Here is a 26,304-nt window from a genome sequence, read left to right as displayed (position 1 = left end):
GGTGAGCCCCTCCCTGCTGGGAGTGACGAGGAGTGCCGGGGGTCTCACCTCACTGCTTCGGGCCCCAGGCAAAGAGAACGTGACCCAGCACCAGCACCATTTCCTGGCCTGTGCTGCAGCCACATGCTCCGAGCCTTTTGGCAGATGAAATGTTTGTTTAAAGCCACAAATGACTTCCTGAAGGAATGATCATTGGATAATGGGGTCCTGCTCTGCAGTCTGCCCAGCCAGGGGGATGTGTTGCCCTCAACCACAGTGGTTGTGGCCTGCTCTAAGTTTTGTTCTGGAGTGAACTTTTGCTGTTAGTAAAACCAAATCTCAGTAGGCAGCAGGCTCGTTCTTCTACAAAGGAATTGTGTTGTGAGTCTTCCAAGAACTCATCCTGTACAGGCTGAGATCTGGATCCCTCTGACTGTTCAGACCTCAACAAGGCTTTGCCAACTCCCACAGTACGTGACAATAACAGCAGTAGTAACAAACTACCTCAAAAGAGACCAAATACAATATGGTAAGAGATCTTTATTAAAAATTTTGTACATCAAAGGATTAACTGCTACATTTTAAACAAGAAATAAGATTTTACATATTACAAAAGATGTTATTAGTTCTTGAATTAGAAATAAATTTTATGAACACTGTACATGATACATCTGAGTTGTAAGAGCAAGCACAGGACCGAGTGCCTGAAAATGATATAACTTAATAAGAAAATGCACTCAATTCTTAGTATACAACATAATATTTCTGGAAAATAGTACATTAACTTCAGTCTGAAAATGCTGCATCCCTCTGAGCAGTAACTACCAACAGTGTTCTCATGGACATTTGTGCCCTGCCTGGTGATTTCCCATTTGGAGTTTCTTTCTTTGTTGGAGACATTTTCTTCCTATGGCCTATTTTTCTTGGAGAGAGAGTAATGTTATTCCATAGTACAGTTAACACAATCTGCATACAAAAACCTGATGCAAAGCATTTATCACAATGTCACTTTACCTCCAACCCAGATTAGAAAAACCAACTGTGATAGCACATAAATGTCTACAGAAATAGATTTTTATTTACTGTTACCTTTTGTTACAAAGTAGTTAAAAATAAGAAATATATTTTAGCTTATCAGATAACCGTTACTTTGTGTATCATTCGTACTACATAATTTTTTTCTTTTTTGAGATTCAGTGTAGCTGCATTAGAATTTAAAATAAAAACAAAACAGAAGATCACTTTTAAATTGCATGACCTATTTGGCTAGGAAGGGTGTGTGAAGCTTTACAGGATAGTATGAACATACAGTTCTCATATAAAAGCATAGTATGTATCTAGTCCAAGGAAGGTAATAAAAAAAGATTTAAATCTTTATACAGAAAGTGACAATGCCCATGTTATACTATGGAACACATCTACTAATCTGGAATTACAGGTGTAACGTGTGAATAAGAGAGATCAACTTACTAAACAAATTCTTTTAAAAAAGAGAGCAAAATCTATAAATAAAAATAGTAAGTGCTTTCTTCTGGGTAATATTCTTTGGCTGCGGCGCGTGCCCGCGTGTGCTGCGGGCTCTAGAAGGCGTAGGGTCCCACGATGATGGTTAGCCGCAGCACCGAGCTCGTGCGGTAGTTCAGGCTGTTCACCGTCAGCATCTCCAGGTCCACAATGTGCTCCCTGGGGCCCGACAGGGACTTCACCAGCACCAGCATGGCGCTCACTGTGCTGGTTTGCTGCAACAACAACACAGCCCACCTCAGTCCAGCCCACAGCAGCTCCCTGCTGCTGTGTCACTGCTCTGTCTCAGCACAGGCCTGCACCAGGCAAGGACGCTTTGAACACTTCCAAAGGGCTGTGGCTAATCTCACACCTGGCTGTGCTGCAGGGAAAAGCCCACCTGACTGAGGCCCGCAGGAATAAACTGTGCTGCAGAATCTGTTCCTGGTTGTGCTGACTCCCCCAGAGGATGTGGGAAGTGGTAATTTATCCCAAGATGGTCTTTGTTTTAACCCCATCTACCAGGTTTTAAAATAGACAGAGAACAAGTGAAACAAGAGCCCTAATGTCTTTAACAGTGAGGTAGTTTGTTCAGTGGAGGGAGACTCAAAAAGTCTGTCTTGTGGCTCATACTCTAGAAGTTGTGTTGTCTTTGTAAATGCTGGGACTTTTGGTACTGCTGTGTGCCTACTGCTATCCCCATCTTGTTTTCCTTCAAAGCTCCTTTCCCAGTCTGGGGTTATGCTGCTGGTTTGTCCAACAGTTTTGCCTTTTCCAGATGCTGATAAAAGGGTCAACTCCATCTCTCCCTTTGCCTACTACAAATATTTTCTCCCTGTGTCACATGAGTTGGGTGCACAGATGAATCCAATCCATCTGCTGCATCCAGGAGCCAGCTCAGCATTTTACTACAACAGTAGGAGTAACTTCCAAGTAAGCTTTTGTTTTCCCCAGTCCTCTGGCAGGAATAAGCACGTGCTTCCTTATTTAAGGCCTGTTATTTCTTGTTGGGTGGCAACAGGAGGTGAGAATTGTTACTACGAGGGTCAGTCTGAGGGCCACACTGGGGTCTAACCCAAGTGGGACCTGCAGTGATCTTGCTTTTATTTTAAGCAAGTAGCTGTTTGTATTTTGGGGTTAGTTAGGAGGTTTTGATGTGTAACCTGTAATCCGGTATTTTCCTCTGGATTTATCTCACAACAAATGATATATGGATGAGTAGTTCTCTGTTCCCACCTTGGGCAAACATGGTGTAAATGGCAATACCACGGCTTGGTACACTCGTTGTACTATCAAAAGCCCATAATCTCCTGATTTGAAGGAAAATAATGAAATATTAAAACTTCCCAGTTACTGTATTGCTGATAGAAGATTTTTGTGCTGAATCTGTTTTACTGAGTGTAAAGCCACACATGAAGAAATGATTTCCCAGGAATTTGTAAATATTATAGGGGCTCAAGAAAATGAGATTTCTTCCCAAAAAACATCTGCTTGAAAAGCAGGTGTTCTAGACACTTCAATTTATGTGTATCTACTTGTATGTAGCCAACTAACAGGAAATACTGCTATCCCAAGCATTTTGAACTTTCTTGGTTTTTTCCTATGGGAAATAAAGGTTTAGTTATGTCTCAACACCAATGTAAGTTGGCCTGAGCTTACCTTAGGATGGGGCACATATTTCTGGAATGCTGTTATTGATTTCTTATTTTGCAAAATAAGAAATGTAATTAATGTAATTGTATAAGGAGTCTTTGTCTAATTGTGTCCTAAACAGATTTATCTGAGGTGTTTGTAGAGAGGAGGGGAAGGCAGGGAGTTATTTTGTGTGAATCTGACATGGGTGTCCCAGGATTGCTAAATATTCCTGAGAGTTGGAGTCACAGTTTTGAATTTCAGGTAGGAAAGTAAAAGGCTTGTTAAAAACTGGAAACCAAGCACACTTGGTAAGGAAGCACCAAAAAGCTGGGTGATGTGGAAGCCTTATTGGGGACCTTTGGGGTTGTCACAAGGATGGGGTGGTGTGGAGGCAGGGTCTGAGTGCCCCCAGTACTCACCCTCAGGTAGAACTCTCCGTTCTCATTGCCAGACTTGATCCTGAAGGTGTTGATGGTATTGGGGTAGATGCTGGTGGCCTGGATCTGGAAGATGTCGGAGGGCACGGTCCTGTCGGAGCGGATGCTCATGTACTTGTACACCACCGAGTAGGGCAGCTCGCGGCAAATGGCGTTGGACACCGGGCACACGCAGCGGCTGCCACACAAACAGGGGGGAGAGCACAGCAAAAGGCATCAAAACACAATGTTCTGCACAATTCCAACATGCCCCTTCTTCAGGAGGAGCCCAAACCACGAGATGTAATTTTTCCCTTACTTCTCCGAGGTTAGGACGTAGGGCTCTTGACAAGGATTTCTGGGGTAACAACGAAACCCTCCGTGGTAATTCCAACAGATTTCATCTTCTCTGCATTCATTAGTGGTCTCACACTCATTTATATCTAGGAGGAAGGAGGAGGGACTGTGTCAAAGCAGATGGAAACGTGGTTGCTACAAAGGTACTACAAAAAACCTGCTTGTCTGTTGAAACCCGTTAGCTTTCCATGTCCTTGTCTTGTTTTCTGGGACCTGGCTAAAAAGGGTTTCTCTGTGCAGAAGTGGAATAAACTTGCTTATTGGGAGTTAAGTGAGACTGAATGTTTTTAGCTGACTGGAGATGCACATTAATCATATATAATGCAACTGTGGAAGTGCTGTCGAGTTTATAATTAGCAAAGAATGATTTTACAGCTGAAGGTGTCCTGGAGACAGAGGAAAAAGGTCTCAAGGAAGAATTGTGATTACCTGCCTTTTGTGGCTTCTCAGTTGTTATAACCTGGGTTTCATGGTTCTAAAGTGCTTCATTAATGGCTACATTTTCACCAAAATAGCTTTAGAAGGAATAGTGAAAACTCATTGTGCAAAGTAGAGCTTCTTTTGCCTGAGAAAAGAACCCTGAAGGGAGGTGGAAACTGTGAGCCTTCCACTGTATTAATGCTCTATTTCCTGTCAGTGCCAGAGCCCCACTGTCTACCCACATGGTCTCCTAAATTTCATACAGGCACAGAAAGGCTTTATCCAAATGTGATCTCTTGGAAGGCACAAACAGGTTTTTTAGATGCTTAAATCAACCATCCCACAATGCTCAGTGTCAGCTGCTGTTTTTCAGAAGGAAAATAAGTTAATTGGGATTTTGTAAGACAAAATACTGATAAAGAGTTATTTTCTCATGTTTTCTGGCCCAAATTATCACACCTCTTGGTTTCTAAAAATACATTCTGTTCAATCTGGTTCTGCATTACAGAAGCAATAGTTCTTATACTTAGAATATTGCAGAACAATATAATCTAATAAGATGCAGAGACTTTTAGCATCACTGAGAAAAAACCACAAACTTGAAAGTCCTGGCATTTGGTGGCGCCTGGCCAGAACATTTATTTTTCTCCACATGAATTATCTAAGCTGCTGAAGGCTTGCATTTTTTTCTCCTTTATCAGAAGAAACATATCTCTAATTTTTACTGTGACTGGATTTAGGAATCTCTCTGAAAAGAAACATGATATAAAGCCATGTTTCATGTCTGTAAAAAATGTCCTGGATTTATTCAGCGATGTTGATCTCAAATTTAGAGCCACTACCTTGACATCCAAGACAAGCTTTACCTGAGGGCTGCAAAAACTGAAATTTTGTCCTAGTAATCCAAAGGACTTGGAGCTGGAGCAGAAGGATTCAAATGAGATTAGAAGATATTTAATGAATCATCAAGTGCTTTATCAACATATCTTCTGCTATCAGCACAGTAATCCTGTCATGCAATACAACCATTAGCTAGCAATCACCCTTAGCCTGAAGTGGTGTAAATAATGCAGGGCTGAGCCTGCCAAGGGGAGGGCACTTACCTTGGCATGTCCTGCCTCCTACTACCTGGTATCCTTCAGGGCACACACAGGAGAACTTCCCTGGCTCGTTGACACACTGGTACTGACATAAGTAACTTGAGGTTCTGCATTCATCAGTGTCTGCAGAGAGCAAAAGAGCTTTGTGTTATTGGCTTTTGAGATTTGCCTAGTTGCAGAACTAAATATAATACCTAAATGCTTGGGAAAAAAATATCTAAAAAGGGCTATCCAAAACCTGAAATGTGCTGCTTAACACCTTGAGAATGGAAGGGAGAGTTCTGCTGGGATTTTGTTAGTAATCCTCCAAAAGAAGTGTGGATTTGAGGAAGCAGAAGCTAAATTAGACTTCAGAACAGGTTTGGGAAAATAACTCTTGAAATTGTGTATACTTGCAGTATTCCAAAAGGTGATGAATTTGAGGAAAAAAACCCCACCGCTGTGAGATTAGTTAGTAAGGCAAAAATATTGCTTTTGTACTTGTGCCCTGTGCTCATGGAGTAGCTCTCTGGGAAAGAGGGAAAGGTCCTTTTTTTTTTTGCCTTCTTATAATAATCAGTGGATACCATTTTCCTGCTTCTTTATCCTTGTGTATCCACCAGTCCCTCGTGGGGGAGGCCTGGTGTGAAACAGCTGAACAGAGTATGCCATCAACAGGAAATGAATTTAAACCCATCAAGAGGAAGGGTTGGCTTGGAAAGCACAGACCTCCCTCCTCCTACCTCTGAGCCGAGCCCAGCTCTTGGGCTGGGCTCAGGGCTGTCCTTGGAGGCTGCATGCTTGCTGTTCCCTGTTCTGTTCAAATAGGATTAGGTTAAGCAGCTTGGCTTAGCAGAGGGAGCATCTGTAACAGCTCTTCCAGCTCACTGGGGAGGGCAGTGCTGAAACAGGGATCTCTCTGCCTTCAAGGCTGGTAGAAAAGATGTGGGCTCTAAGGGTGAGGTCATCATGTGTCCAAAAGGAGATTAGGGCACCCCTGTGGTGCCTCTGGCAGAGGAAATAAAGTGTTGATTGTGTAATCATACAGGAGGCATGCTGTTTGTGTACACAGGCTGCAAAGCACCTCAAAAGCACACTTGTGGCCCCCTTAAAATCAGGAATTTGAGGTTTTGTTTTCAGAGGAGCCTAACAATACACAAAATTGCCCTTGTTTTTGGTGTGCATTCCTTTCCAATTCATTAAATGATCATCAGCATTAGACCACCCACAATTCCAGGGAGTTTGTGCAATCAGGGTTCAGAAACCTTTCTTCCCACTTGGGATCAAGTGCAGCAATCTCTGTCCTGTTTTGCACTTGCTATAGAGAGACCCATTCCCACCTGTACCTGAAAGCAGGTGCAGCTACTCAGGTGTGAATTAGCCTGCTTTGTACCATAAAAAATAAATATCTTAAGGGTTTTGGCTACAAACTCTACCCACAGAGTGTCTCCACTTCTATTTTGTCCCTTAGTTCACAGGCTTCAGTACAAACAAAAACAACAACAAAAAAATTGCTTTTCCAAGAGAAAAAGTCTCACCTTCACAGTTGATTCTGTCACTGCTGAGCTCAAAGCCTGGATTACACTGACAAATGAAAGAACCCAGGATATTGTAGCACTGCTGTGCACATGGGTTGTTGGCATCACATTCATTTATGTCTGAAAGGAAAAAGGAGATATTTTTCTTTTGTAGGTGGTAATTAGGCTTGGTGGATTAGTCCTTAGGCTGGGCCTGTTGCTCAGCAGAAGCTCAGTTGACTCTACCAATGTAGATCTGCAGACACTGGAGCAATGCTAGATCTGTGCTTTACATTCCATGTAAAAACCAGTATTTTTCCAGGAATGAGAGTTATTCTAATGTGTGATGAATTCTCCCAAAAATGTTTAATGTGGCCATTAAGCTCCACATTCCAGCGCCTTTTTTTCAGGTATGAAATGCCAAGTCTCTATAAATAATTGATATAAGGAACACATACTGATAAGACCTCTCAGCATGCAGTGGTTAAGATTTATTTGAGCTATTTATTACTCTGAAAATTTGTTCTTTTAAATTCCATTGCAATTATAACATGAGCCTTTGAGGCCAGTAGAGTTCTGCAGAGCTCTAAGGCCTAGACCATATTGGGGGAAGGTATTTTTCTGTGCTGCATTTTCCATGGTATTGCCCATCCCAAGAACATTTTGAGGACACTGGTATGAGAAGAGAAGCAATTTTTAATGGGAAGTTTATATAAGTCTAATCACCTCTGGAATCTATAGCCCTTGTTTGGCACAGACTGTTGATTAACTGCTGCTCCTGTCAGTCTGTGGATTTGAGTGCTTTCCCTTGTATTTCCATCCTGCATGTTTTCTGTTCATGTTTGTGTTTATCAGATCTCTCCATGAGCAGAGAGCTGTGCTTGGAGAAAAACCTTTGAGTTCATGGCTTATAAATGTCAGCAACACTGTAAATTTACAGATACACCTAAAACCTGACAAAGATGAGGTGCTCAGAAAACTGAAACCAATGAAGAGGATATGAATTCTCTGCATAATGAACCTCCTAGTTCTGAAAATGAATGATAACAGGGAAAACTCATCACAAAATCTTTTTTTTCTCATCTGAGTTCATTTCTGGCAGCAATGCAAAGGATGTACATCATTCCTCCTCCAATACTACCAGGAGGAATAAATTTGGTGGCCAAAGCCCCAGTTCTGTTCATTTCCCAAGAAATATTGACCCATTTTCAATAAAGGCAGAAGTCGTGACACAAATGTAATAGCTGCAGCTGTCAAGTGCTGCTGGGGCAGATGTGAGAGTTTGTCTTGATGCAGCAACCATTCATTCATAAATCTTCTCCTTAAGCTTTGCTCCCCTTTGCCTGGTAGAAATGTGCCTGATGAGGCTGGGAGGCTGGAAAGCCAGGAAAGGGAATTTTGGTGAAGTGCTGAAAGAATCCACTTTCCATCTGAGCCGTGGAAAGGGACAAGTCAGTGACTTTTGGCACAAGGTTCTGGTGTGTCCATTGGCAATTTTTAAAATCCTATGATTTGGTGAGAGCCAAGCAATTCCTGTCTCAGTGCAGAGCTATGCAGAGAGCCAGGGTGCTTGCTGAGGGTTGGCAATGCTTGGAAAGGACGGTGGAAGCTGGAAAACACAGCCTGATTTTCTATGTATATAATATAGATGTTACATACACAAATTACATCTATAAAGAGCTGACCATCTCCATCACCAGTCTCTTGACTTTGTAGCCATTCTCTCTGTGCTTCTGCAGACAGAGTTACCTTTATTATCACTTTCATCCTTCTAGAACAGGTGTTGTGATTTCAAACTGGACATCAGTCTTAAAGTTTTACTGTGCAGCTTCCCTTAGTGGTTTATTTCTAAGGGCAACATCACAGCTGAAAGGTGACTCTTAGCAACCCTTTCAATTTCTAACTTATTCTAGATATTCAAATGTGACCTAAAGGCTTTCTTTACCATGTGCTGAGGGTAATTACCCTTAATGCAGAGGTATGGTATTGATTCCTTAGATTCCCACTTCTGGCCTGTGTCATGTGAACCGGGAATAATATCAGGAAATAATAAAGCAGAACTGAAAGAACAAGTCAATCTAGGATTAAATGCTGAATATAAGGCTTTAAGTGTTCCTTGGAAATCTGCTATGCCAACAAAAAAATTTAGAGCTTTCTTGAATGTCTGTCATTCTCCAGCCCTCCTGTAGCTCTCGGCTCGCTCACAGAGGAGCCTCTCAGTGCAGTCTTTTCCTGGTTGGTGTTGATTTCCTTTCAGTTTGTGTGTGGCAGGTGTGTGCTGGTGTCTGGGGGCTGCTGGGGAGTCCTCAGCAGTGCTTACCCACGCAGGTGTGGTTGTTGGATGCCAGCTGGAAGCCAGCGTTGCACTGGCAGTAGTAGGAGCCGGGCGTGTTGACGCAGCGGTGGTGGCAGTACGGGGGCAGGGTGCACTCGTCGATGTCTGGGGCACCAAAAAACACCAGTTAGTTCACATGGAAGCACAGCACCTCCCTGCTGTTCTCGTGTCTGAGCAAAGTTAATTGCACTTGGTTAAAGGCAGGAGGAAAGCTTAAGTGAGCTGGGCACTGTTTCCTTGGATATTACAAGATACACTTGAACTTTTCCTGTAAGTGACTGTTTTGTAACAAGCTTTTATGCTCCTTGTCTTCAATGTGCATTCCAATTTTATTTTATTGACTCAGTCCTGCAGTAGTGCTTGGTCTGGTTTATTTTGTGGGGGTAAAACTCAGTGCTTTGTTCAGTTTTCCCTGATCCCTCAGGATCAGACATGGTGCTGACCAACACAGCCAATGTGCCTTGGAGCTCATTTTCCCAAAAACTCTCATGCAGCACTCCTGGCACGTACTAAATCTTTTCAGCTCCATTAAGAACAGTCCAGATTTTCTGTGCAAGTACAAGGGAATGGCAAGGATAGAGAATTAATGGGCCTGAAAAGGAAACAGGTGGTTGTGCTTTCACAGGGATCCCCAGACCTTGCCTTGCTCCCCAAAGGTTTCCCATTGCTCCCCTTCCCCTGGCTGTCATGGATCCCTTCCCACCCAGCAGCACCACATCTGGCTGTGCATCTCGGGCACTGAGAGCCTTCCATAGCCTCTCGTTGCAGTGGTGGAGCAGTCTGCCTTTCCAAGAGTCAGCATTCCAGCTGTGCATCGGAGCAGGGCTTTCACCTGCCTGCCACACAGAACATGCACCACCCCATGCCCGTACCCCTCTGCATTTTAAAAGGCTTCCCTGCCTCCTGGGGGAGATAGTGGCTCTGGCTTTGCCTGGAAAACATGTTTTATTATTCCATTATTGTGTGTGTGTGTGCAGTGGCTGCCTTGAGCTGTGGTGGCTCAAGGCAGCCACGGAGCTCGGTGAAGAAACCCAACGCTGTGCTCTGGGCTTGTACACAATGGGACATTTCAAGGGATCAACACTCACACAAATCAGAGCAGTATTCACTGGAACAAAGAAAGGCACTTCCCACATCCATGCCAGATCTTACATTTCCTACCTCCAGCTGTTTCCACCATAGATGTGTTTAAAAAGAGGCCAAAACTTTTTTTTTTTTAATATAATGAGGAAAGTGTTTGTTTTAATATCAAGTGAAAAAATAATCTTTAGAAGTTAACCCTTTCTTTGTCAATTTTAGGGCTGAACTTAGTGAAGTGTTTTGGATGATTCTGAATGAAAAGGCTTCTGCTGGAAAATTCCTGGCTATCCATACAGTAGCAATTGTCACTATAACTCCTGTTGCAGAGAGAAATTTGGAAGTGGAAATGGAATAAGTTAAGGTGGCACAGTAGATTTCCATCCTTGACTTTTACAGGACTAAGCTCGTAGAAGTAACATTAAAAAAATAGGATTATACATATGAGCAATGCTTTGGTACATTTATACACATAAATGCTTTCAGGATCTGGCTCTTAATCAGTGGGAATTTTCCTTGTGGGATTAGGCAAATCAGCTCTGGGCAGATCCGAGGGCTGAGATACATCTCATCAATTGGGCCAAATCTGTTTGAAGTGATGCTGGAAAACAATACATTCTCCCTGCAGTCATGCATTTCAGAAAATACTTATTTGGTAAGATGTGAACAAGCAAATTAAAAAAAAAAATTAGAAAAAAATTCAGAAATTGTTAGTGAATTTAGATTAAAATCAACCAATTCTTAAAAATGCCTCTTTTTCTCTTACTACCTTCAAGCCAAAATAGTCTGGAAAAATTTCTTTCAAATTTGAGAAACATTTCCTCCCATATGGAGAACCTCTATCAAGATCTGGCCCCAAGAACATTTTCTGGCTAAGCTGTTATAAAATCCCTAAAGACAGGCTTTATTCTGAAATGCTGACAGTACTAACTGTTGGGATGTACTTGTAATTTAGGTCAGTGTGTAATATGTAACACAGGTGTTATTCTTGGTTTTGACCTAAATAGGAGAAGGGAAATTTCACTTTCCAGACCTCTTCATGCATAGATTTAGATGCATAAATATGTTCACATTTAGGTACAAAGGTCTATCACTCCCATTTCCTCTCACTTCTGTCCTGTTTCCTGATTTTCATTTAGGACCATGGGTCTTGAGATCAGAAATGCAGTTGCATGGCAGTAATATAATTTACCTGCTATATAAAAAATCTAAATAAGCCCCAGATATTAAAAAAATAAATGCATGACCCTCCAAAACTATTCATCTACCTACATTTCAAATTAGTCATCCTACTCCTGCACAGAGAGCTGAGAAAAATCAGATAGACCTGTGTTTACACTGATTTGACAGTTTGAGGCCTGATCCATGTCTCTTAGGAAAGAGATAAGAATTTTTATTCTTATTATTTCTACAGCACTTGGATTGGAATCCTGACAAAAGGGCCATGCCCAGAAACTGAAGTTATTCTAGGGGTGTACTTAAATCTTCTCAGTTTCTTACCTATGGCCTTAGCAGGAAGAGAAGAGATTAAGAATAAAAAATTTAAAAAAATTAAGAATAAAAATTTTAAAATGCTTAGACACCTTGAAATGCAAGATCCCTGAAAGTGGAAAAATCCCAGCATCAAATGCTTTTCTCCTAAGCTGCATAAAACCAGGGCTGTGTATTAGAGGAGGCTGTCTTGAATATCTCTTCCTGATGTGTAGCTGTGTCTCTCTTCCTTCATAGTTGTTTTTATTATCTGACAAACCCAAGGCTTATGGCTGGAGTGGTTCTAAAAACAATTTATCCATTGCAATGGTGATTAAAGAGGTGTCAAATGCAGGAACAGGGGGATGGCACTTTGGTGTGATGTCCCCACCTGAGGATGGGACAGAGACATGGTGTTGCCCTGCACTTGGATTTAATTCCATGCTATGCTTGCATGGCTCCCAAGGGTGCCAACAGCTTATCTTGGCATGGAGAATGAAGCCTAGTGGGTTTTAGAGACTGCTGCTCTCCTGTACCTAAATTGAGTTTCCATCTCTTTCATTTGTGCTCAGAAAGCCAAGTCCTGGAGCAGGGCTGGGGGAGGGAGTGCTGTGCCCCACGGGCCTGGAGCTGAATCTCAGGGCAGAGGTGTGCTTTGCTGCCATCAGGGACTCGTGGCAGTCTCTGGGACACCGGGCAATGTCCCAACACAAACAACCCCACAATGGGAGCTATTAGCAGAACTCAGCTTGTGAACTCCAAGTGTTGATTAGCCTTAAAACAGCTCCTCTTCCCATGTTTTAGTGATTAATTACTGTGGTAAAGTGACTATTCCATTGCATTCCTAAGTGAAACAGCTGTTTCACACCACATATACCCATCTGCTTTTTGACCAACATGAAGTTTGCAATTGTAGATAATGAAAGAAAACCTTTGAATGGAAAGCAACACTTACCAACACACTGCTCCCCTCGTTTCTGGTAGCCTGGAAGGCACTGGCAGCTGAAGGAGCCTCTTAAATTGACACACACTTGGTCAGCTCTGCAACTGTGGGTTCCAGTTGCACATTCATCTATGTCTTTATAAAAAAGAAAACAAGTGCAATATTAGTCATTGCATTTACTTAAAAGTATTTAGCCTGTGGAAATGCTTTACACATCTTCAAGCTACCTGTGAGTGCAGGCAGAAAAGTTCAGGTGCACTCCCAAGCTGTCATCTCAACACTTGCAGCTATCAGAAATCTGGTAATGTTTTAATTCTCATACACTGCCTTTGTGGATATTTTCAGATATGGTTATTTTCAACATTTGTTTGTCAAATACCATTAATATTTTGTACTTGTCAGTCCAGAATTTTCTGTGAACTTCTTGTAGCTTCATCATATTTGAATCATTTGCCTGTTTTGTTTTGCTTTGTTTTTTTTCCCACGCTGGTTGGATGTTTCATGCTGAATTACTCCAGAAAATTTCAGTAAGTGTAGTTCAGCTCTTTCTCAAGGAGAGGAGTTAGAAATATGTTGTTTTGCTGGTACTAAAAGGACTCTGCTGATCTCTTGCATGGTTCCCGTGCTCCATGCTTTGGACAGGGACTTGGAACTTGGTATGTGGTGGCCTTCTCCTCAGGAAGAGATCTGCCTCTTGTCATTCCCATGAAAATTCTCCTAATTCAGTCAATCTGTTCAAGTCTCTGGAAACAGTTTATGTATGTTTGTATTTGCTCAGCACAGCTAAAACTGCAAGTTCTAGCCCGATGCTTTTCAGAGTAATTCAGGCAGCTTTTAGTTTGCACTCAGTGCAGGTTTATACAAGTATAAAAACAGCATTTTCATTTTGCCTGCTCATTATGACTGCTGGAGGTACTTAATTATAATTAAACTGCATGTGCTGACAAATGAATTACAATTTGCTTTCTCATCTGAACATCCAAAACGTTGGAGAGCTTTTTATTGTAACATGACACAGTACAGTGAGATGACTTTTTAATTTTGGCATCGTACACAATTTGGAGACTCTAGGCTGAATAAACAAATTCCTTAAAACTTATGATCTCTAGTTTACAAATCTCAGCTGACCTCTCTATTTGTATAGGCACTGGGGATGTTAGAACATCACCAGTGGCAGATTCTGGGTGGTGCTTTGGAAAAAATGATGGATTCTTTCTCATAACAAATGAAAACAATTTCGACCACAAGATGCAGTAAAAAATAAACCATCAACAGTTTGAATTAATTCTCAGCGTTTACCCTCTCCCCAAATGTCCAAATATTTTACATACATCTTCCCTTTATTCTACAGAGAAGCTAAAGGTCTCTTATGTTAGGCTGCTCTTTGCATTTCTGCACAGTGTCAGTCCTGAAGCTGCTGTGCTGGTGTGGGATTTGCTGAGCTCATTGTTGTCCTGACACTACAAAGCACATTCCCAGGTGTGAAGAAGACTTTTGGGTCTGGCTACCTCCTCCCACCCCAACACCAGGCAGCTCAAGGCAAGTCTTTGCAGGGATCTCCTGAGCTTTGTACTCCCAGTTCCTACAAAAGCTGGAAATAAAATACTTGTACAGTTCCAATCCTTTTTGTTGCAGACTGTGCCGAAACAAAGAAGGTTCATTTGATCTTTAGGAGCTTCATATATGAGTAAACTTGAAGTTGCCTTTTAAGATGGATTAGTTAAAATGTATTGAATAATAAGCTACTCAAGCTAAAATGATTCATAGATTTACTTCTGAACTCATGGTTTTGGCTTTTCCTGATGGTAAGTTCAGCTGGACAGAAAAACAATTATTGCCTGCTCACTGCTTCCCCATCTGGAAACCCTTGGAGGGTTTTGATGTTGTGGCCAAGATCTGGGTTTGTAAAAGGTGTGGGAAGTGAGGCAGCCTCCTGCCTTCCCCAGGGAAGGGTGGTAAGGTTGCCATGCTTGGGTCTGCTCCCACCTGTGCAGGGAAATCCGTGCTGGTAGAGCAAGGCTGGTGACCTAAAGGTTGTGTTTGAGGGAAATAGGGTGGGAGGAGAACAGCAGGCACCTGGAAAGGTTTCAGTGCTGGCATCTCCAGCATTGCAGTAGTTACAGATGTGTCCTGCTGCTGTGACTGATACAGGGGTGAGGAACTGAGTGAGGATTTCTGTGCTGAAAGCAGAGCCAAATGTGCATTGGGTTGGTGCAATCCCAGAGCAGCCCAGCCCTCGTGGAGTATGGGAAGGAGCACTGGTGGATTTAGCAGTGATGCTGCAGCTCTTGGCACTCAGTGTGACCCAGATCACTGTCCATTACAGAAATAGTCTGTTTCCCAACTGTCCAGAGAGTTACTGGAGAAATAGAGGTGTGGGAGTCATCAGAGGGAAGCAACAGCAACACTGGAGTTTCCTTGGCATGTGGCAGAGCAGCTCCATTTCTCTCTGAGGTGGCAGAGGCAGAGTTATTTATTTACCAATGCACACCTACTTGGCACCATCCCACACTGGGGACTGGGGATTATTTTGGGATTCCCACAATGTTTGTGGCTCTTGAGTGGGTAGGTTGTCTATCTGCATGCAGTTCTTCAGGGTCTAACCAAACTCAAGTTTTCAGATTGTTTTCCCAGTTATGTTCCCCTGTAGGGAAATCATTCACTCCCAGCTCTTTGTTCCATTGTTGAAATCAGACTTTTCCAACCCATGAAATTCCTAGATTTACCGTGACTCTTTCAGTGCCCTCTGACCTGACAGTGCTTTTAGGTTCCATCAAATCTGAGAAGTACATGATCTTCCCTAAATTCTACCACCTCATTCCATTTGATGTTTCTTGATAGAATCCCTGGCCTTGAGTGGGAACAGTAAATGAGGCACTGGGAATCCAAACTGTTGGTTTCTGCCTGGTGCAGACACCCATGGCCATGATTTGGTCTTTGAGAAGACACTGCAATCTGGGGCAAGGGTGTGAAACAGGAACATCACAGAGCTCACCAGCTCTAATTCTGAGAGCAAGATAAATTTATCTGACCTTTCCTCTCTAGCACAAATGTTTAATAATGTGTTACGTGCATGTGTATTTATAATAATTAAAAAAATTAAAGCAAGGCTCTCCACTGCACACGCTTGTCCCTCTGGGGAGAGGGTGAGAGAACAAACATGTGACAGATGTTTGTCATGTTGCTTAATGCACTACTGGAAAGCACTCAAGATACCACAGTGATGAGTGCAGTATAAGAAACAGATCTAGAAAGAAAATATGGGGCTTTTACAAGCTCATTCTTGAGCATCTTTCCTCTACATCCTATTTTTCCAAATTTAGTGTCATCATGATAAAGTTCATCTCCAGAACTGTTTCAGCAGCTCATTCCATAGCTGAGGCTTCTGCCTTAAGCAAATATTTTGCCTGATAAGAAAACAACTGCAAACACTCCCAAATCATTCCTCATCAACTTTGTTTAAATTTCATTTCTAGATATTGTACAAGCATTTGTTTGTCTAGGTAAGCCACGTAAATCACACCAGTAACTAGTAATGAAAGTGATCTGCTCTTTCTTTTTTCCTTTGTTTTCTAATCTCACTAATATTTCTAAAGGTTGTGCTGTTCACTACACATAAACAAGGGCTGTAAGTTTGTATTAGTTAAAAAACCTGAATGGTGTTTGATTATTGATGCATGCAACCTGTGAAATACAGGTTAGTTCTTCAACTCACTGTATCTCTGAGTCTGAGTGATGAGGTTTGCAGATTTTTATTCCCAGACAGTTTTTCTCTGGGTAGTTACATCCTGTGTAGGTGGAAAAATTCCTTTGAAATAGTCTGGGTGTCTTTAACAATCCTTTTGCAGATCAATCTTAAAAATGGGGCTGGGTTACCTTCAGTGTCTTGATCACTGTAAAAACTGAACTGAGGGAATTATGTAGTCTTTCATTAGGCTACCCAAAATCAAACTTATTAAGGGATTCATTTGTACTTTGGTTAGAAAAACTATTTGCAAAACGGGTTCAGATTGAGTGCGTTAATTTTTGTCTGTTGCTTGTAAGTGTTACATCCAGAATATTGCACTGGAAAGATGGGACAGCTCCAAAGTCAAGGATTTGAGAAGCCCAGAATTCAGGTTCCCTGAAAACTTGGAGTTCAGATCCATAAAGCATCATAGCAGAGTGTTTAATCTCACTCTGTTGTTCCTGCAGCCTTGTGCTTGGGCAAACCTTGCTGTGCCCAGAAAGGGTTGGGTGGTGTGAGCCTTTATCAAGTTACTCCATAAAATCCTTAAACTGAAGTCAAGGGCAGTCTAAGGAGAAGTGGGGCAGAAACAACAATTAGGGACACTGTGCCTCAATTGAGTGATGTGTGAGCTCCACTGCTCTTCCAGAAATGTTAATGTAAGTCCTCAACTGTGCTGTGGTGAATAGGGCCTTCAGCCCCCAGTGACTCACTCTGATGTAAATACTGCCTTTGCAGCAATTTCCAGGGCTGTTCTAGAAAGCTGCTGGAAGACTGTGCCATCCATAACTCTCTGTGAGTTAAGAGAATGCTCTGAGTTGCAAAGGCAAGTGTCTGAGGTTTGCAGGGTGCCACAGCCATGATGTGAGAGCCATGGAGGGCAGCAGAGCTCACTCCTGTATTCCTTCAAAATATAAATCAGCTTGCATGTCATAGTTTTAATTCCACAAGTCTCACTAATGGCTATACCCAGTGATTCCCTCATTTTCCAAAAATGTGCCCGCACTGCCTCTTGAAGTGATCTGCACAATTCTGTCCCTCCACTGCTGACTTTGGCAGCCTGCTCTGTATTTCAACCACCAGTTGTGTACAAAAAATTTTGCCTGACCTGCTTTTTAGCTATAGCTTTCCCTAACCCTCATGCATGGCTCCCTCTTTTAGAGATAGTTTTTCTGCTTCTCTCCTGCACTCCATTCTCTCAGGCTCTTATCTAGATCCTTAAAATTTTCTTGCTAGTCTCCCTTTCTCAGCTCCAGCCCTGGCTCTGTTCCCTTCCCGCTGTGACTCACTTTTCCCAAACCCCCTGACTCATGCTGCTCACTCACTTATGCAACAGCTTAATCTCTGCAATTTGCTTCGTATCATTAGAAGCAGCACATAAAACCAGGAGATGCATTTCACCAGGGCTTTGGACTGTTAGAGAAAAACATCCACCTTCATCTTATTTAGGCCACTTGAATCTTTTCTCCTCCTTTCCAGCACATACCTGTATGTTGTGCTCAGAGCTGGAGAAATGTTTTCTTAACTAACTCAAGTGTGTCTTGCTCCTGTGACTGAAGTGTTCAGTTTCTTGCTGCTTGCTGGCTCTCAAAATATTGCAATATATTACAGCATCTTCTTGCTCTCTGTGTACATCCTCCTCTGTCCAAACAAAATGTTTCCAGGTTGTTTTTCTCTATCCTGGTCCATAGCAACCTTAATATTCCACCACATAAAAAAAAGAAGGCTCTTGAAGTATTTTTTGGGATTGAAATTCTTATTTCTGTCCCCACTGAGGAGCATCAGTGGAGCAGTTCCTGAATGATTCATAGAAATCCAAATCTGTGATGGTCCCACCGATGTCAGTGTTGCACTTGTTATGGGCTGCAGTGAACCTGTTCTCAATTTGTTTTGAATGTAAACCATAAATATTTTACTTAATGGGTTTAAATTTTTTGAGTTCTCAGTGTGAGTGAGGCCAGAAAATGACTTGGTCTATTTTTCTAATGGATTCATCTGAAGAGCAAACATCAGCTCCCACGTCAGCAATGGCACCAGACAGTCTGATATCGGACACACAGCGATCTGCACGGGGCTGCAGCATCACTGACAATTTACTTAACCTCAGGCTTCTGTCAAAACTTTCCCTTTCTGACCACTTCATTAACTTCTATTCTGTCTGTAAGATGTTTTATACTGGCCTCTTTCAGAAAGAACCACCTGAAGATAACATACTTGGAGAAATTAGACCTCTACATTTCATCCATGAGTATGGGCTTGTTTTATTTGACCAAATTAAGTATTCTGTCCCTTATTTATGTTCCTTATAGTGTTCTTGCAACTGAAGCCAGGCTCACTGCTATGTAGTTTCCTGGATCCTCCCTGATCCTTTCTTACACATAGGAACAACATTAGCAACCTCCAAATTCCCTGGTTCCCTCCCCAGCCTTAGCAAGCTATCAACAATTTCTGTCAAAGGCTTTTCTATTTCCCTTGCTACTTCCTTCAACATTTGCAATGTTATTCATCTGGGCTGGATGCCCAGACAGCTTTTAACTCATTGGTGTTGGGAGGTTGTGCTTTGTGGTGGTAGGGCCCAGCACAAGATCTGTTACATAACATCAGGGCAGGAGGCAGCAGGAGATGAAATATCTTGAGAAATTTCCAGTTCCTAGAGTGGCAAAACCTGTTAATGCAGAGACCTTCACTCCAAGTGCTGTCACTTTCCAGAGGTGTCATGAGGCACCTTCTCTAATTCTGCACAGCTCTGCAGCAGCCCAAAACCTCCCCCTTTTTTGCTGGTTTTTCCTTTTTAAATTTTCCTCTGCCCTTTCATGTGAGGTATATTGGCCGGATTGCCCTGGTAACAAGTTTTCACAGTTGAGCGAAGGTAACCTGCACAAATACTTGTTTGCACAGGAAAAAGAGATGTGAGAGCCAAGACCTACATTTAAAGCAAATAGGTGAGGTAGAATGTTTAAATTAATGAGATTTTCCTGAAAAACTGCACTCCATTTGGTGTGCTGAAACATTTCCCATTTGAGAGTGCAGCAAAGCAAGTTCCTTGTGGATTCATCTCCTCCTGCTCCTGAGGGTCATGGCAGAACACAAGAGAAGCAAAGCATTGATGTGGTAAATCTGCTAAATTGATGTGGTAAATGTGCAAAAAGAGAATTGAATGCACCCCAAGTCATTGTGTGATTTTTGTATTCGGACTGCAAAAGTGTCCAGAGCAAGCTCTGTGGATTTGGGCAAGTTACTCAAGCACAGAGATTCCAGGAACAGGAAGGTACAGGAAAAGCATCCTCCTGTTAACAGGCCAGAGTTAACAAGCTGGCCTAAGTGAGCCTGCCCTGCAGTTTGCTGTCACAATTATCTATTGTCTCTGGTATGTCCAAAGCAAATTGACTTATCACCCAGAAGAGCTCAATAAAGGAGGGAACCATGGCTTTCAGCACTAAAACATCTCCCACATGCACAACTCCCACATGTGAGAGGCAGGCAGCTGAGAAGGGAGAAAGAAATGAATGAAGCTTTGGATGGATGTATTTGAAAATGCTTTTCTTCCTTTCTCCTGCTCTTTCCCTCTGTGTGAGATGCTCCTTCCCTCTCCAGCACACACCAAGCACTCTTGGGAGGTGCATTGCACAAGGGAAATGGCTCCCAGTTCCAAGATCCTTTGGAATTAGGTGGATATTACATGGATACCTCATTATCTAACCACAGCCACAGTGAACTAAATGAATGTGCCATATAAAACATGGGTAACACAGGAATGAAAATGATCACTGCAAGTGAGAGTGGTATGGCTGATATGGTATGCCCTGAGGCTACAAGGCCACAAACTGTTCCCAAGAGGATTTCCCATCCAGTGTTACCCCAATGTGTATTTTTAAAACAAGAACATGGACAATAATGTGTCCTTGTGTTTAAAGTTTCTCAAAGGGAAGAGTGCTTTAATCCCCGATTAGAAGACCATGTTGTTAACTGTTAGTCTTCCCACTCATCAAAAAGAAAAGTATTCCATGCTTTTGATGGATTCATTTAAAATTTGTCTTGTTGGCTTTATTTTTGCTGGAGCCATAAATGGCTCATTACAATCCACTAATTCAGAGCAATGTATCTGCAAGTCTCTGAGTGCTCCAAAACATGAGTTGTCATAATGGTAAACTTTTTGATTTACATTTTGCAATAGCTTATTTTTACTTTCAGTAGAGTATTTCCTGCTGTTGCTTTCTTGTGATTTTATGCTAGAGGTCTAACAACTTGTGCTTTTTGGTTCATGCCTGCCCAAGTGGGGATCACCCACCCATGATGACCAATACACTTGGACTGTGCTCAAAAACAACAAGGGTGGATGAAACTATTCCATTATTGCAGATGAAAGAGTTCTCCCTGACATCTGGCATATCATCTTCAAAACTGATATGGAACACTTCCATAAATTCAGCTTAACGTTGTTTTTGTGAGTGTTCCAAAGTATTTTTAACATGAAGAAATAGCATGCAAACTAATTTCCTATTTGAAAGTAAATGTCTTGTTCTTATTTCTAATTCACACAGTTATTGAAAAAGTAAAAAATGAAAAAGGATGTTCACTTAACTTGAAACATACTGGTTTGTTTACTTAAGTTAATGGAAAAGCTAGTCAGTGTTTGATGTAAAGCTGCCCCCTTGCTTGAAAGAAAACCAAACAACTGCTTATGAATTATGAATATCTCCTAATACTTTCCAGAATTATCTGAAGGATGTATTTTTTTCTTAATTATGTACACTTGAAAGTTCCAAGTTCCCTCTTCATTTCCATTTTGTTTATTTCTCTCCTTGGAAACCTCGTAAGCATTTTCCTTTAGCTAGGCTTGACTGAACAAAATATCACTGCTACAACCTGTAATATTGGGGAAATCAAGGCCTGAAAGCTCATTGTGGTTTTTAATTAGGAAGTTGAAGCTCATTAAAGCTTTGCAAGCATTTTCACAGCACTTACACTGGCAGCTGCTGGATCCCTGCAAAGGAAAATATAAATATCTACCCAAAAAGTGAGTTCAGGGCACACTTCAAAAATCAACTTTCACTCTGAGACAGCTCAGAAAACAGCTCCTGCAAAAAATCTTGCTTATCTTGTATGCTGGCATGCCTTCCACTGGTTTAGTCCCAGTCAGAAGTGCAGAACTCGATTTTGGGGGTTTTTTGGTAGTGGATGTGTTGCTGATCAGAGCAGCTCTGCTGACACAAGAAACAAGGAACCTTTAGAAGGAACTTCAGATGTAGGACAAGTGACTTAGAATATTTTATAGGAGCCCAATTTTATCAATACCATCTCATTCCCCTTCAGCTTTTGCAGGCTGAATGAGCCTTTTTAGGAATTCCAGTTTCCAAGCTGAGAACATTTAAGTTCAAGCTGAGTTCAATAGCAACTCTCCAAAGGAGAGGGCTTATCTAAATGATGATATTGTTTTTAGCACTAATCATCCTATCTGTTGGCAGTACCAACATGCTGCAATCTCCACAGCTCCCCACATAAATAAGCAGATTCCTGATGCTGTTCCAGCTTCAGAAATGCCTTTGAAGGCATTATTTAGTTCTGAATTTTTCCTATGTGGTTATGTGGTACTTTTAGCATGTGGCTGGATGTACCCACAGATGCCTTGTTTTGAAGAAATTTATCTAAAACCTATTTAAAGTGTTATTGGCAGGCACTGGGTTGTGAAATAGAAATGGTTAAAAGAAATTCTCACTTTCATGCCTCCTACAGCTTCTGAATGATAGAAGAGTAAAAGCAAACTGTGGAAATAGTACTTAAAAAAAGACACATCAGTTGATTTGGTCCAAAATATACTCTAGGGATGGGAGGGGACTGGAAGAGCTGGGATAGAAAAACACAATGTTCAGGTTGCACAGTTCAAGTGAAGTGAAAGGTTGTGCAGAAGTTAAGGTTTCTGTGGCAATATAAATGTGACTATGCCAAGGACAAGCAGTGTTAGACAGCTCTGATCTAACAAAACCATCAGGAACTGGGTCTTATAAATTTTTGTTTGTCTGTTTTCCCCTAAGAAATCTTATTAACTGCTTCCTCCTTAGAACTTAAGTGGAAAATTCAATTTTCCATGTAATTCTTCACATGAAGAGGGCTTAAAATTGAGTTTGAAGTTTTAAAAATTCTTTGTTTGCAAGAGAATAGATAGGAGAGGCAAAGCCAGGCAGGATCAAAAGTGAGGCAGAGGCACCAGGGGAAAAGAAATCAATCCTTTGAAGGTAAAATAAAGAAAAAAAAAAAAGATACAAAGCAGCATGGATACTAATGAAGGAAAGAAAATGAACATAGGAGAAGCAAGACAGGAGCTCAGGAGAGGTTGTGAAGAAGGGGAGATGGATGAGAGGGGTAACTGAAGTAAGCTGAGGGTGTGCAGTCCACTGGAGTTAGTAAGTTACAGCAATGCTTGGGAAATATTTGTTGTTCTTTCAAAGACCTGACAAAAAAATTCTGAAAACTGAAAATTATTATTATTTTTGGCTCCATTCTAAGATTTTTCTGGGGTTTAGCCATATTTTTTTTTTTCTGTATTTGGGAACAAAAAAAAGGAAAAAAAAAGACACCAAAAAAATACTTTGTACTTTGTTCTTTCAATGAGTCAGTAATAAATAAAAATGAACATTCTAAAAACCAGAAGTTTCCTTGGGAAGAGAGAGCTATTTTTTCTTCCAAATTTCCTTTGCCTTAAAATTGGGATGTGCTCTGCTCTCAGGCTGAGGATCTGCCTTCCCAGCTGCCTTGAAGCAATCAAGTAGGAGTAGCAATTGGGACAGCTTTGCTCCTTTCTTTATTTTTTTTTTCCCCTGGTGTTTGGCTGGGAAGTTGCATGGGTTTGCCTCAGAATAGATGCTGTGCTACCATAATCCTGGCACTTTTCACTGCAAATGAGATTTCAGCAGAGTTTCCTAGAGTAAGTGGAGAACTCCTGAAGCATTCTGAACATCCAGCTGCAGGGAGGGGGAAGTGCAGCAACCTGCTTTGTTTGTCTGAGCATGTGATTTTTTTTTCTTTTTCTTTTTTTTTTTTAAATACCTTGTGATCTTCACAGACTCCTGGCGAAGCTTAAAAGGTTAGCTTGGAAAGGGAGTGGCTATCATTTGTTTAGAAAATAAATAGCAAAAAGTAGGCCAAATACCAGTAAAGTTCCAGTTTTAAAATATTAAACTAACACACAACATTGCTGACCTGGAAAGGTCACATGAAGTGGGAGAAAGGATGTATTTAGAGTGATTGCCAGGCAGGACATGGGATCTCTCACTGACTTGGCAGTAGATACTTCAGCTCTATTTGCTGTTTCTAATGCTCCTTATTTGCTAAGTTCTTAAGTTTGACAAGATCCATGCTTTATTTGTCAGTATTTACATGGTATTAAGCAAGTGTGTAAATCCATTCAGAGAGTAACCAAGGCCTACCCTGCCTGCTTTTCCTGCTTCATCTTTGGATATAGACAGGATGCTCAGAAGCCTGGGAGAAGGGAGGCTTGGATGGGGGGTTTCCTTTGGGGAGTGCTATCAGATAACAAGGTTATTTGTGACAAGTTTAAACTTGCTAAATCTCATGGAATAGGTTCATTGCTTCCAAATCTATCAGTGTGAGAGTGAGGAAAGAAATGACTGCTGAAATGACAATAGAGCTGTTAGAATTCCTCCAGAAGAAGCAGGAAGATTTAATGGAAATGTAAAGATGTCAGCATCCCTCTCTATGGCCTGACTTCAGGGCTCTTGGCAAGCGTGGAGGAGAAAACCCAACGCAGCAGATAAATAATTGCTGCCACATCATCCCAGCACATCATCATCACTGCTGGATGAGATGAAAGGTATTTACAAACCAGAGGCTGCCAGCAGAACACAGGCAGCCCCAGCTTGATCCAGCTCCAGCTGTAATCAATAGGAGCCTTCAGCTAAACCAGAGCCTGAAGAACAGACTGAGTGCCTTTTGAAATGTCTTACACGGTGAGCTCTGTACAGCAAGGCTGGAGCTCTGCAGGAGCTGGGGTAGGGGGGTGCAGTGGAGTTTTGCTCCACACATTGTTTGGTGGGCTTCAAAATTATACTTTCCACTGACAGCTGAAGCCCCATTTTTCCTTCTCCCCCTTAAATCTCCCACTCTTCTCCTGTTTTTCTTTCCCTGTTCCTTTGGGTTCTGCCCTTCTAATTTTTCAAGGCATAGGATGTGCCTTTGTTTGTGAAGAGCAAGGCGAGTTTATGGCACCCTATTCATTATATTTATGAATCATATCTAGCTGAATTTTTCCCATAGCCCAAAGGTGGCTGATTGCCCAAAGGCAATCTGCTCCAAACTGCTCCTAATGCTTGTGTTTTCTATTTATAAGGTGCATTTTAGTTGACATCAGAAGCTGAGGGAAAGACTTCTGCTTGATATCACTTCTGCCAAATGAAACCCACAGAGAAACCGTGGCCAAAGGAATTCTGTACAAAAGTTGTCCGGGCTCTGTAATTTTGTTCACGTGGGTGCATGGTAGTATACACCAGCTGCCAATAAAAACACTCTAAAATAGATACAGCCCTGTGCAAGTCTCCAGATGATCTTAAAATGTACAGAACACAGGTAAGGGAGCATGGAGAGACAACCAGGCTTTGTCAAGACACAGCCTGGTAAGAAAAATCAGCTTTTGCAAAGTGGTCGTGAGAGGAAAAGCAGCTCCTCCAACAATCCCTGCTTGTCCCTGTAAGTTATGAAATTCCTGCAAGAGCACTTTAAAATCAAATTAAAGAAAATTGTTGCTTCTGAAGCCATTTGTGGTTGTGACCAAGTGTGGGTGCTCCCCAGAACGTGTTGATGCTCCGTGAGCAGCAGAGCCAAGGACAGGCTCCAAGGAGGGAACATTGGTCTGGGCCATTGCTCCACCTCAGGAGAGTCCTGGATCTCTGGCAGGGGTTGGAAAGCTCCAGCAGCACAGAGGCCAGGACACAGGGAGATCTGTGAGACAATCATTAGCACTGATGCCTGTCCAAACTGAGCTTTTGCCTCCAGAGAATGGCAGGAATAAAAGGAATTGGCTTTGCAGCTCCCAGGGGGAAGGGAAGGAACAAGCCTTGACAGATTCACTGGACAAGTTTTTTTAATACTTTGTGGCTTGAGATGCTTCTCTTGCTTCTGGCCCCAGGAAGAAAGATGAGTGGGAAGCTTCAGAATCATAGAATGGCTGGGGTTGGAAGGAGTCTTAAAGCTCATCCAATTCCAACCCCATGTCATGGGCAGGGACACCTTCCACTATCCCAGGTTCCTCCAAGCCCTGTCCAGCCTGGCCTTGGACACTTCCAGGGATGGGGCAGCCACAGCTTCTCTGGACAATCTGTGCCAGCCCTCACCTCAAGCCAAGAATTTTTTTCCTGATATCTGATGTAAACCTACTCTCTCAATGCAAAGAAATAAATTGCAAAAATTCCTCTCCATCTTTTTTGTAGCCATCCTTCCTGAAAAAGCATTGAGGACTTTTTAGTTCTTTTTTTTTTTCCCCCAAAGGATTTTTGCTCGGTTCTCTGTGTGTGCTGTTCCCCTCTTTAAAAGGCATGAGATCCCAGATCTTTATGCTCTTGCAAATGGAATGTATGAGCCAAGTGCCAGGGATGCCTGTCTGCATCCTGGCACATCTGAGGGATGCCCAGGACATTGTCAGTACATTATTTGGCACTGCCTGGCTGTCTGGAGCTTTAAGCAGACAGCCATGAATGTGTGATTAAAATCCACTGCAGAGGTTAAAGGCTGGGCAGGATGCACAGGGAAACATGAGGGCCTCAGATGCTGCTGAACACAGGCCAGTGGTGGATGGTCAAAAAATATTCTGCTCATAAATTCTTGCAGGATGGGAGA

At 42.0% G+C, this 26,304-nt stretch overlaps 1 protein-coding gene across 2 annotated transcripts in view; it reads right to left on the bottom strand.

Annotated features, from left to right (window-relative positions):
* Positions 1 to 499: 499 nt before the first annotated feature.
* EFEMP1 (EGF containing fibulin extracellular matrix protein 1) overlaps positions 500 to 26,304 on the bottom strand; it is a 45,239-nt gene continuing 19,434 nt past the window's right edge. For both annotated transcript variants that reach the window (XM_030236070.2, XM_009093715.4), the window contains exons 5-11: positions 12,744 to 12,866; positions 9,227 to 9,346; positions 6,928 to 7,047; positions 5,414 to 5,533; positions 3,853 to 3,976; positions 3,537 to 3,732; positions 500 to 1,718 (exon numbers count right to left, since the gene is read on the bottom strand). In XM_030236070.2, coding sequence (XP_030091930.1) covers positions 1,560 to 1,718; positions 3,537 to 3,732; positions 3,853 to 3,976; positions 5,414 to 5,533; positions 6,928 to 7,047; positions 9,227 to 9,346; positions 12,744 to 12,866 — 962 coding nt within the window. In that variant the 3' untranslated portion in view covers positions 500 to 1,559. The remainder of the gene's footprint in view (positions 1,719 to 3,536; positions 3,733 to 3,852; positions 3,977 to 5,413; positions 5,534 to 6,927; positions 7,048 to 9,226; positions 9,347 to 12,743; positions 12,867 to 26,304) is intronic.

Source organism: Serinus canaria, chromosome 3 (assembly GCF_022539315.1).
Source record: "Serinus canaria isolate serCan28SL12 chromosome 3, serCan2020, whole genome shotgun sequence".
Classification (NCBI taxonomy): Eukaryota; Metazoa; Chordata; class Aves; order Passeriformes; family Fringillidae; genus Serinus; species Serinus canaria.
This window is presented reverse-complemented; position numbering and strand designations above follow the sequence as displayed.